At 44.3% G+C, this 12,842-nt stretch overlaps 1 protein-coding gene across 8 annotated transcripts in view; it reads right to left on the bottom strand.

Moving 5' to 3' along the window:
- eif4g3a (eukaryotic translation initiation factor 4 gamma, 3a) overlaps nucleotides 1–12,842 on the bottom strand; it is a 90,503-nt gene that overhangs the window by 27,711 nt on the left and 49,950 nt on the right. For all 8 annotated transcript variants that reach the window (XM_079511202.1, XM_079511203.1, XM_079511200.1 and 5 more), the window contains 5 exons: nucleotides 12,189–12,277; nucleotides 9,444–9,771; nucleotides 7,351–7,475; nucleotides 5,098–5,250; nucleotides 311–463 (listed from right to left, as the gene is read on the bottom strand). In XM_079511202.1, coding sequence (XP_079367328.1) covers nucleotides 311–463; nucleotides 5,098–5,250; nucleotides 7,351–7,475; nucleotides 9,444–9,771; nucleotides 12,189–12,277 — 848 coding nt within the window. The remainder of the gene's footprint in view (nucleotides 1–310; nucleotides 464–5,097; nucleotides 5,251–7,350; nucleotides 7,476–9,443; nucleotides 9,772–12,188; nucleotides 12,278–12,842) is intronic.

Here is a 12,842-nt window from a genome sequence, read left to right as displayed (position 1 = left end):
TTTTTTTTGTGTCAAGGACCCCAAAATGTATATAAATGTATATATATATGGCCGGGGACCCACCCATCTCAAAAATGTTTTGACTACCAGACGAGAAGGAAATGTTCAGAAAGTGCAGCATGGCATAAATTTACATGCTGTGGGCTTGCATATCTGCTATTTTTGAGAACCACTGTTCAAAACCAATGTTCTTCTAAATCCTAAGAGTTTTCTGTGAAACATAAAATGACACAGATGCTTTCCCGGCTTTAATGCACATAAAAGCGGGGGTCCTTGATTGTTTTGTTTTTGAGAATCATTTTCAGTTTACCTGTGTATTTACGACCTCGGGTTCGTCTGCAGGGCCTTCCCTCTTCAAGCCAGGCTTCCAGGCATTCTCAGATTTCTTCAGCTGGACATCATCCACAGACACGTTCATGATGATCTTCCTGGGCGGCGGCCTCCGTGTGCCCATATTCATCAGCTGAGAGAGAGGAGAGGCAATGAGAACACAAAGCCCATAACACAAGACATAACACAGCCCAAAATTACTTTTACTTTTTCTTTTTCTCGTATTCCTTTACGATGAATGAAGAATCCCGAAACTAAGGAAGGACTTGATGAATTGAAGTTGTTATGCGGGGAAGCTCACCCAACAGAAAAAAACTAAAATCAATTTAAATTCAATTTAAACACCAACACAGCTATCAGAGTATAATCCAAGAAGTGTCTTGTATGCAGTCGTATCCTCAGGAGTTCAAAAACTGCTTTTTTCTCTCGTTTGTTTAAATTCATTGCGTACTCATTTTTGGATGCTTCATTCACATTAATGGAATGCGGCAAAACAAGAATTTTGCCATAAATGCAAGGCTTTGCAGGGAGCGTAATTGATTGAAATCCATTCTGGATATTTCCGCTGAATGTTTCCACCAGAATAGAGACACTAGCGTTTATTTAAGTAGTTATAGGACTAGTATTAATCAAAAATGACAAATGTGTGAATATAGTTCTGAGATTATCATTGAACAACGGGATCCAAGGGAACATTCTTTTCATACATTTGAATAAACAATATGGACTGGAGGGCAGCCAGGCTGCCTCTATAATCTAGACGCTAGTCTTTCTGTATTTGATAAAGCCACAGATATCCCATCATTGTTCAGGATTTTCAGGGCGCCGGCGACCCGATAGCCGTGTGGTTAGGGCGCATACCACATCTAATGCCTGACAGCGAGTCCCCGGTTTGATTCTCGGCCGGCTGGACCATGTCACTCCCCTGCATGTCACTCTCGGTGTCTCTCCTCACTGTACGTATAAAATAAAGGCTCAGAAAGCTAAAAAAATATCAAAAACAAATTCATTGTAAAATTATTATCTAGAAAACGTAAACGTGTTTAAAATATGTTTTATTCTTGTTAACGGTGTGTTTTGCTGTATTCTAAAGAGTTACCCGTTCGTATCACAGGCACCGATAGCCATCATTGACTTTATTTCATCCAACACCGCATGTGGTGGTGGTGGTGGTGGGCGGCGGCGGCAGTGCGTTGCACACGGAACGGAAGACATGTAGTTGACTGAGGCTACTGCTGCTTATTATCACAATATAAAGCTATATCATGATTTCGACCTAAATGGCGTAATATACCAACAAGCATAGGATGATAAAAAAAAAAGATTAGTCTGATGACCGTCTTGATCCAAGGCTGTTTCAAACACAGTCATCACTCATCAGGCTAATGTTTTTAACTTTAGTTAAACTTTCAGAGTGACGCATTAGGCCTACATTACCTGGGTTAGCTTACATCTTGTGTTGAATGTTGACATTATAATCCCTTGGTTTTTCATCAGCACGAGCGTGACTAAAATAGGCTACAGGCTGCAGCCTGGTGATAAAAAAATAAACACCACACCACTCATGAAATGCTACGATAAGGAAGCAAGGATTCGGCCGTGATCGTGATGTCACTGCTACGCAACAAGGAAGTAGCACACTAAGCACAGCAGCACTAACAGAACACCATTATGAAGGAATCGGCTGGGAGTGATGTGACATCACTGATATTTCCTTGGGCATGTGACGGACTTAACTTGTCTCCGCTGTTGAGAAGCACCCTGCAGCTCAGCTGCTGTTTATAACATCCTGCAGTGCGGGTGCGCTGATTAAAAAAGGTCACCCACCCGCGTTTTGTTGCGTCACGCTCGTACCCGCACCCTTTAACTTATAAAAGTATATTTTCCCGCCCGTTCCCACCCGTCAAACTCGGGTACCCACAGGGTATCCACAGATACTCGACCGGGTGCAGGACTCTGGTATGTGTGTGTGTGTGTGTGTGTGTGTGTGTGTGTGTGCGCCAACTAGCAATACTTCTCTTAAGTTATTTTAGATATGAGATGTGAGTTTGACTTAGGCAAAGTTTGTGGTATTGTATTTAAGATACAGCGTGGTCAAATTGGGATGGATGTTGAGTTCATCTCAAATGCCATTAACTTTAAAAGCTGAAATGCCATCAACTGGAAAGAAAGGTTTTTGTGTTACTGTCTGGTACAGTATGTTTAAGTTTGGTACACGCATACTCGTAGGTTCGAATCAGGGTTTGGGTGGTTTCTTTTAGTTTTTTATTTTATTTATCTTACGTACAAGATTCCATGTATTATTCACCAACAGCGGCATATAAACAATTACGTGCAAGGTGTGAACGCAAAAACAGATGTTAAAATATTGGTCCCGCTTGGAGCAGAAGAAATACTGTAAATACATCTGTTTGCAGGCTTGCAGCCCTTGCTACCATGCTCCACCACAAACTTGTGTGCATAGGTAATGTAATTAAACTACCAATGTTTAAACTACCAATGTTTAAGCTGTTTAAGGTATTCATAAAATATTGGTGCAGGTTCAATACATTGATTGTCTGTATGATTTGACGAGACAGCATGTTTTTTTCCCCCATCATTTACCCACATCCGTTTTATTTTTGAATTAAGAACAATTCTTGACCAGTACAGGATTTCCATATTAAAATCACCACTGTGATGCTTAGCTGAGATGGTCCTCTCTTTCCTTGCTCTACAGCCTAGAAACGATCTCTCTTTCGGCTAAATACTTTATTTTAGGCCTTTATCAGTACACATTTAATGACAGTTCACACTTTGCACTCACACAAGAAAAGCCCATCAAGTATTAAGCAGCTAACGCAAATAACGAGATCTTGCTAGCAACGCCAGTGGCTATATCAAATGATGGGATCTAAGCCACTACTTGATGGCAAAACAATTTTGAACCAATCCCAAGTGATGAGTGGTTATGGGCAGTCAGAGACTTAAATTCCTTATCTGAATGCTGTAAATTGTCGTTGATTTGGCTTATAGACATGTTATGGATTTAAAATGATTGATAATGACACATGCCCATGCACTTAAAACTATATTAATACATAATCTAGTTACTGGGTTAACTTGACATTCCAAACCTTGGATTTTTGCTTCCCTGTCTTTTGCGACTCCATTAACAGGTCTATTGTTAAATGGAGATGCAAAGCAGACTGTCACCGAACACTATGGGTCAGATCAAATGCTTGCCATCCGTACCGTACCATGTGGCTATTGTGTCATAAGCAGAGGCTTAAAAGTTCTTTGTCATAGACCTTCTACAAGCATAATATAAAACAAGGCTCTTGGATTGTGCAGTGATGGCTGATTTGTCTAGATAAGGTATAAAGTACACCCTTGGGATGGTAGTTACTAGTTAGTAAAAAATGGCTGCCAGTGTTGTTTTTAGTGGGACACGTTACAACAACACTACTTCACAAATTACAAGGAAAGGTTTGGATGATGTCCCCCGAACAACAAACGAGGGCTATTTATGATCCTGTTTGAATCATACACTTTGCTTTAACCACAGAGCTTTTCATTATCCCTTTCACAGGACGAGACATCGCAGTGTGTGGGTGTGAGTCTGTGTGCGTGACTGACTTTGAGTGTCCATGATTGTGCCATGTGCCAGTAAATCAGCTGAGAAAGTGTGTGTGTGGAACGAACATCAAAATGATTTCAATCACAATTAAAAGTGTTCTCTATTATTTGATTAACACCACGAACGCCTGGGGGTATTTAGGACCATTAAGTCGGAGCGCCCAGCGATTTTCAGCAACGAAGCACATTTCGAGATGCACCAGGCGCCATCTTGGATGTAGCTGAAGTAGCTACTGTAGATGTAGCCACAACTCCCCCGAGGCGATCGACAACATCGGGAGGTATGATTATTTCGACTAGCGACGGGACCGCGATGGCCCGTCAAAGACATAATATAATCTTTGATTAGAATTGGACGGATTGATTTAGATCAAGAGTTATTCACGTTTTAAGATTTTCGGTCTCATCCACTAAAATGGGGGGGAACATTTTGGATGACGTCCCAACCCGGAAATTACATAGAATGTTGCCCAACAGACGCTCCCAGCCTGTGGAGCGATGTGCTCTGTTATATCAATAAAGTTATGTCCTTTTATTAAAGGAGAATTCCATGCTAGAAGGCTTTCTTACCTTTCTTTGTAGTCGTTACGTCCCCACCAAAGAGGTCCAGGTGTTTTTTTGTGCAAAAACTCCTTATTGGCTATTTCCCCTACCATAAGCCCTCAATGAATTGCATTGAATGGGAATTGAATGGGGCTATGGGGTGTTGTGCTAATTCGCTTATTTCCATCTAAATAAGTAGTAAAGTGTGCCGCTTGGGATATTATTTAGATTATGAAGAGAGGATATATACACAAAAATAATAATTTTGAGCGATGGAAATAAGCGAATTAGCACAACACCCCAGTATTTAGTATGGAATTCTCCTTTAATCTCTGTCCTGAGCGTCGAGCGTTACTATTTGATAGGACGGAGACCTCCGTTTATGCCGCTCAGGGTGTTAACCTAGGCTACATGAGCAAGATTAAGTCATTGGTTTTAAATGTTGGTTTTGCTATATTTTGTACCATAGGTGTTTTAACACGTTATCTCCCAGCCCTCCAGGCCAGAGCGTGGCGCTAGCGCCAGTTCTGGTACAGGGGGGGGGGTGTGGAGATTAAAACGGAATCCCGCGTTCTTGGCATACTTTGTGTTAAGTGTGAGACTCACCACAGCACCTCGTCCCCCGGCCATCCCAGCCATCCCGGCCATCCCAGCCATCATCATCTGCCTGCCGAATTCAGCGAAGGCGGGTGTAAAATCTGGCCCTCTCTGTATTACCCGGGTCTCTGATACTCGAGGCGGCAATTTGGTCTGGTTGATCTGCAAATCACACCAGACAACAGGTAGTTGTTAAGCATAAGCACACCACACGCGCACACACACACACACACACACACACACACACACACACACACACACACACACACACACACACACACACACACACACACACACACACACACACACACACACACACACACACACACACACACACACACACACACACACACACACACACACACACACACACACACACACACACACACACACACACACACACGATGCAAGAGCGTCAACCGAACAGCAGGGGGAGTAGTGATCTTTTAACAACACTGGAATGGATGCTGACATTCTGATACTGTGTCATGTGTGAGTGTGAGCCTTTGACTTTGGTGTGTGCAAGCGTGAATGCATGCTTGAGTACACTTCAAGCCCAGCGGTCCTGTAAAGGTGGCCTATGGTAAATCACCGCGCTACAGCGTACATAACCACTCCGATGTTCCATGTGTTTTGACTGTACCAGTGATAAATTATACTGAGCCGATTCAGTGGGGGGGAGTGAGGGGGGAGGGGAGGGGGGGGTCAGAGGGAGAGAAGTCTGAACCAGATGTGGAGGGAGAAGGGGGAGGAAGGAAGTAAGGGGGAGAGAGAGAGAGAGAGAGAGAGAGAGAGAGAGAGAGAGAGAGCGAGAGAGAGCTGTGGGGGAGGAGAAGTGAACAAATCCAGCTCTTTTGTCTTTCAAGCTGTCCTTGACTTCCTCTCTGCTCTTCCAGCAGGAGTTTTCTTTCTAGGAAAAACAAAAAAAAAGTCTCTGGGATTTGTTCTTCAACTGTTCACAGGCCGGGTCCTCTTTTTTTCTTGGGGTGGCGGGGTGGGGAGAGTACCATCAACACTGCCAAGTGTGACATAATAGCAATGCGATTTTAATCAAAGCCGCATTTCTGCAAGCTATAGACGCTCCACCCGTACATATGTGTGCATCTTGTGGACGTGGAGCGAACAAAGCTCTACGCGTACATTTGGGCATGCAACCTACCAAAGCTATAAGTAGGGGGCTAAGTCAAGAAAACCAGACTTTATTAGCCCTGAGCAAATAAAGATTTCCCACATTTTAGGCCCTATTCAAAATCTTTAACGTGTATTTCCGTCTATAGAAAGCAATATTCATGGAAACATTGTGGAGTTTACTGTAGTTTATACGTCTACTGACTATCACCTGCCATTTCACAACTACCGTTTTAGAGCAAAATAGGGCATTAGAATTACATCTATGGGCCTGGGCCATGGCTCAGTGGTCCAGGCACCTTGGCTGGTAATCCAGTCTGGCAGTGTGCCGCGGGTTCGACTCCCGATCCCGACGGCCTTTACTGCATGTCTTCCCCCTTCTCTCTCCCCATTTCCTGTCAGCCTACTGTCTGTCCCTCCATAAAAAAATATATAAAATAAAGGCGAAAGCCACAAAAAAAAAACATTAAAAAAAAAAATTACATCTATGAAATGACTGAAATGTAATGATCTAAAATGTACCCAATTGGTGGTGGAAGGTTAGGTCAAGAATGAAAGTCCTTTATGCTAAATTCACACCAGCAGTGGTATGCCACTTCCACATGTGTAGCAGCCACAACCACCAATTGCATCGCTACGGTAGGCGGCAGCGCCAGCAAAAAGCAGAGCGGAAAAGTTGAGAAAAGTTCAACCTCGTCAACTTTGGCAAGACAGCACACTGTGGTCCGAGTAGGCATGGACGAGGTACATAGTACTAAACGGACTACTGTATTGATAATAGTTTTAAACTAGCAGTTGTAGATGTGAGATTAATCAATATTGAGCAACTGCATGGCCTCTTACTAGTCTGCCTCTCTCTTACACAAAATGTATAATGTTTACAAACAAGTGTTTGTACTTCTGCTGGGCGCAACTGCAGCTGAGCTCTCACTGGACCACAACCCGTTTATTCTTACGAGGGTGTCACTCCTACCTCGGACACGCTCATTTTGTGGAATCCTGCCATGTGGAAATTCGCTACCTGCTATTTTTGGGAAATGTTCATCCCAGAATAGGGACACTAGGGTAAATGTGGTTAATATTATTCAGTGGCAGATGGCACAGAGGTCACATGGGTCGGCGGAACGTACTCACCTTGTCCAGTACTACGTCACTGATGGGAGGGAGGCCCTCCGGCTTCTGTACACAAGCGGGCATGAACTGGAAGCCCAGGAGGAAATCCCTGTTATACTGGCGCTTCCCGTTGGAATCGGCCAGGTCTGGACCATCCAACAAGGGGGGGGGGGGTAGAGATAGAGGGACGGAAACAGAGGGCACAGGGAGTCGTTTGTTTTGTAGAACGTTGTGTCTTAGGCATAGTAGTAGTTCATTGCAAGGTTTGCCAAAACACGTTTTAAGCCTGATTTGATTTATACTTTGTCACACGACGGTGTTGCCTGCTGATCTACAGGGTCACAACAACTACCCTTTGGAATGAGAGATGCAGTCATTCCACTACAGGGTGTTCCTTAAGAGTACACCATGTCCAGCTGGGAGGAAATACGAAAGCCGGAATCCAACGAGGTCACAGGGGCAATATAAAAGGTGTTTGGTGGTTTCGAATAATGGCCAAAATGGTTTATTATGCACTTTATGGCTGCAATGAAATTGAAAAGCGTGCACACACAAAGAAGAAGTGAGTAAACGGTGTAGTAGGTTCTGCTCGCTGTTGGATGCAATGCTCCTTAAGAGCCTGATTTGCACAGTGGTATCGCACATCGAAACTACTTGAATACAAGCTCACAACGCATTGTCAGCTTGTAGGTTGGTATTTGTGACAAGCAACACCGTTGTGTGACAAATTAGGCTTCAGGATGATCACGAGGTGCGGCAGTTAGAAAGTAGCCAGCACGGGGTCACGGTGGCACAGTCGGTAGTGCTGTCGCCTCACAGCTGTGGGCGTGTTCCCTCCTCCGCGTTATCAGTGCCCATACCCAGGCGGGGTTGTCAAAAGGGCCTTTCTGTGTGGAGTTTGCATGTTCTCTCCGTGTCCCTTAGGGTAGGTACCTTAGACTCTAAGGCTTAGAGTATATATGAATAGAGACGGCACCCGAGTTCTCCTCCCATCCACTTGCATTAAGTTGCTCTAAAGCGCATGAGGCGATTTCAATCCTCCTTCCGGGTAGGAACAGAGTGCATTCTGGGATGGATTTGCCCCAAACACATGAACGCGCTGCCGTTGACTATCATTGCACGCGTTCACGTGCGTTCACGTATGAAACAGCGTTCACGTGTCATCGTGAACGTGCACAATGATAGTCAACGGACCAGCGCATTCATGTGTTTGGGCCCACGCTGCAATACCAAATTCGGCCACTATGTCCATTTGTCCTCAGGGTTTCCTCCGGGTGCCGTCTCTATTCATATATACTCTAAGGTAGGTACCCTCACAAAAACATGCAGTAATCCTGGTCTCTAAACTACCTCCCCCTGGCCAGCCGGGGCGCCTGATGGAGGGGAAAGGAACTGGTCAGAATAACGTGTTCCTTCCACGCGCTACGTCCGGCCGGGGAAACTCTCCCCTGTCAGGTGAAAAGAAGCAGCTTGGACTCCTCATGTATAGAAGGAAGCATGAGGTCAGTCCGCTGCCCCCCCCCCCCCCCCCCCCCCTGGTTGGCAGAGGAAGTGTAGCGCCCAGGATTACATTAGATAATTGACAGCTGGCACCTGTTGTCTAAAGTCTGCATTTTAGACGTCTATGTTTGTAGCAGGGCCAATCCATTCAATTATGCCATACAGAAAGCAATTTACCGTACCGTTTCTGTGGCAACAAATATGCTGATTCATCTCACTATTAACTTTACCTCCTCCAGAACTCAAACCATACAGATTATTTTTCTTTCTTTCTTATCTCTGCTGCCCTGACTCTACCTCCATCCTCTCTTCTCACAGAAACTACGAAATGACGGCGCGCACATTTTAAAATATATTTCACCCACTTCTTTACACCTGTAATGTGACAATAACCCATTTTGGGCGGGAACCCCTTTTGGTGTTAGCATTATGTTATGCTTTAGCTATTGAAAAATAGCAGATCTACAAGCTTGTAGGTCTGCTATTTTTGAAAAATCGAAGAACCACTGACATAGAAACATAGCTTTTTCAGAACTGTCAGGATGTAGAAGACATTTTTAGAATCTGATCTCAGGTCAAAATGGGATAAAGCAGATTCTGGTGTGTCCCTCTACCTTCTATATCCTGGCTTGGCCCAGTGGAATTCTCCTTGTCCCCCGGGGTGACACCGCTGTCGCTGCTTTCCGTCTCAGAGGTGTGGCCGGCTCCGTTCCTCATGGGCTCCAGCTCTGTCTCGCCGTTCTCCTCTGGGGTGGCAGGGTTCTCCTCAGCCTCCAGTCCAGGGGCTGGGGCTGGAGATGGAGATGGAGATGGAGCAGCAGGTACGGCGACCAGGACCGGGGCCGGACTGGAGGCAGGAGTTAGGGGTGTGGGACTGCTGCTCAGGGGAGCAGAGTGCAAGATCTGGTCTTGAACGGCCGGCTCTACTGGCCTGGGCTCCTCCTGTTGGAAGCCAAGTTGCATGTTTAGATTAGATTCGTTCACTGTGCATACTAAACATGAACTAAACATGAAATTACATATGCAATACAAAAAGTAAGCAAATATATCCAAATGTAACAAGACATCGCTGCTCATGTTCATGGTTTGAGGCATTTTGTTCAAAGTGAACCATTCCACTTTAGATAGCAATCTTAGCCAAACAGGATGGAATATGAAAATATTCCACCACATGGAATATTATATGATATGATATTGATCACATGACTATAGAGACTAGAAGGTGTACTGATTTGCGATGATTGTAAAATCTGTAGGGGGAAAAAAAAAAATCGTCCACTGGTGGCGCTATAACAGACCGATGTGAAAGATTTGGGGCAGGAGTTCTGCTCTGGCAACCAGGGAGTGTGTGCGCGCAGTGTTTTCACATCAATCGAGCCAACGGTGCCAGAGATGAGCTGCTCACAGACAGACGGACGGACGAGTCCCAGCCACGCCTTCGGCCTGGCAGAAACAATAAGTGCCTGTGGCTACTGGCTAATGCTCAATGATTCATCATTGTGTCAATTCAACTAATGCAGTGCATGCAGACGGTCTTCGATGTTGGACAAATGAGGCCGGGGATGAAATGGTTAAAGGCTCCACCAGCCTGAAACACTTCTGCATGACGCTGACGTCACATCAGTGACATGTCCTCTGTATTTTTCCCCAGCGTTTTGCCAACAAGCCCAGAGGATCGTCAATGTTCAAGCGTTTTTATGCTTGTGTTGCTGAAACACTAGCATGATTAATATACTGGTGAAGTAGACTAGACTAGTCATTATTTCATGTTTGACAACATTCAAGTAGAACTATCAGATGGTGTAATCAAGTTAAATAATTGGTCACTCTATAAAGGCTTTGCTTTGTAGCAGACCTACAATCTCGCTATGAGCTTGTAGATCTGCTATTTTTCAATAGCTAAATTATAACATGTTTAAAACACCAAAAGGGGTTCCTGCCCAAAATGGGTTAAGGGTTGGATGGGATGGGGTTTGGTAGAAGAATAGCTGTGGAGTTAGTGAAAGATGATGACAGAATGGACCAAGCAGAAGTGGGTAACAGTAAACACGCGCGGATAAGGTCAAAGGAAGTGCAGGAGATGGGATGTAAAAGAGTGGTGAAAGTACACAGTAAGATCCTCAGTGTTAATTTATCCAGTGCACACATGTAACCAAATGGACCCATAAAGGGAAACCTTTACTTTCAACCAAAATGTTATTGTTCGGGGGTGAGATTATTGCAGATCCATAATAGTGTGGCAAAAATGTCCTATATCTTCCGTATTTAATCGGTGTGAAATATTGACGTAGTGAAGCGATTACATCAAACAAGCCGTTTCACACCATCGACATAATATCCTATATGTACACCTACTACACCCGATGACACCAAACAACAATCTCAAATCAGAACCATGGGACGCAGGTTGAAAATCGGTATTCCTTTAAGTATTTTACTGTGTATGAACAAGGGAGTGAGATAGATGGACTCCCTTCCAACAGTGGGCTCTGTAAGGTAGAGTGAACATGATGGATAGAAGAGGCTGAATTAGTTGGGGAGAGGCAGACAAGGACAGATGATGAAAAGGGCAGGGAAGAGGATGAGAGGAAGAGTGATAGTGAGATAGACGGATAGGGGGAAAAAAAGCAGGAGAGGGTAAAAGGGAGAGCGAAGAGTGAGGTAGAGGGACGGAGGTGCTTTCACACGGAGTGGGGCTTCAACAAGATGGATAGGATAACTCCTGCTTGACGTCCTCAGACCATAACAAACCCCTGCAGTCGTCTGCCTGCGCTCCACTCACTGCCACACATGTGGAAACATTTTACATTTGAACTGTTGCCCACATAGTGCCTTTCAGTGCCTCACTCCCGCCCCTCTTTTCAACGCGTCTCACTTTTTGAATGTTCTGACTTCCAAAATAAGATATTCATCATTTGAGGGAAGAAAAAACGCCTGCAAAATGCTGGTGTCAAAGTAAATCTAATGTATTTTAATCAAGTTTTTATTTTTAAGATATTTGCAGACAATGTTTTAGCATTTTAGAGGATGCAATTATTTGTACTGTACTGTAGTGAGCAATGGAAGTTATAATTGAGGCCATAATTGCCTCTAATTCTACAATGCATGAAAACAAAAGGAGGGAGAGCGAATGAAAGTGATCAATAGAGGTGTGAATCTACACTGGCCTCATGATTCCATTACGGTTCACCTATTAATGTTGATTCTATTTTTAATTGACAATTTTCTATTACTACATATTTGTGCACAAATCAATACAACCAAATGGAACCATGAATCCTTGTTGTACGACAGTGTCGCTCACTGGGGGGAAAAGAAGCCTGATCTACAAGTTCACAATGTGTCATCGTGTCACTTACCTCATTCTCCTTCTGAAGAGTGTCTTCGGCAGGGCCCACTTCATTTGGTTTCTTCCAGGTCTTTGGTGAAGCAGGAGGAGTCAGACATACTGCAGGGGGAGATCGGTGTGTTATTATATAGTTTGTTTGGTGAAACAACCTAGAACGGACAACGCTACTCTCCTTCGTAAAGAAATGAATCCAATGCAACACTGATTATGTGTGCCGGTGGTGCCTGGCAGTGGCAATGTGTAACGGGAGATGTAGGTCGTTAGGATAGAAAAAACCAGTGGCGTATCCAGGAATTACGTTTTGGCCAGGCAAGATATGTTAATTGTCGTCTCCCCGCGCACAATCGTAGGTTTTCAAAGAGATATACCTGCCAGACGAGTGGGATACAAAGGCTGAAAGGCATGCATTTACATTCCAATGGGTGATTGAGGGTCTACCGCAACGGCCAATCAGCTGTCCATTTTAATAGTTCTCATGTCTTGTTTTTGTCCTCTTTTTTTCTCATTGTATGGATTTTGGCCAGGCCAGAAATGGATTTGGACAGGCGGCCGCCTGCCCTCGCCTTATTGTAGATACGCCTCTGGAAAAAACATAATATACCTCTGAGAGAAAATAAATACATTTGTTTTATTCGACTTGGAAGACCAGGTCGGTGGGGTTTGC

Source organism: Electrona antarctica (genome assembly GCF_951216825.1).
Source record: "Electrona antarctica genome assembly, chromosome: 9".
NCBI lineage: Eukaryota > Metazoa > Chordata > Actinopteri > Myctophiformes > Myctophidae > Electrona > Electrona antarctica.
Note: the sequence above shows the minus strand (reverse complement) of the source record. Positions and strands in the feature narration are given on the sequence as shown.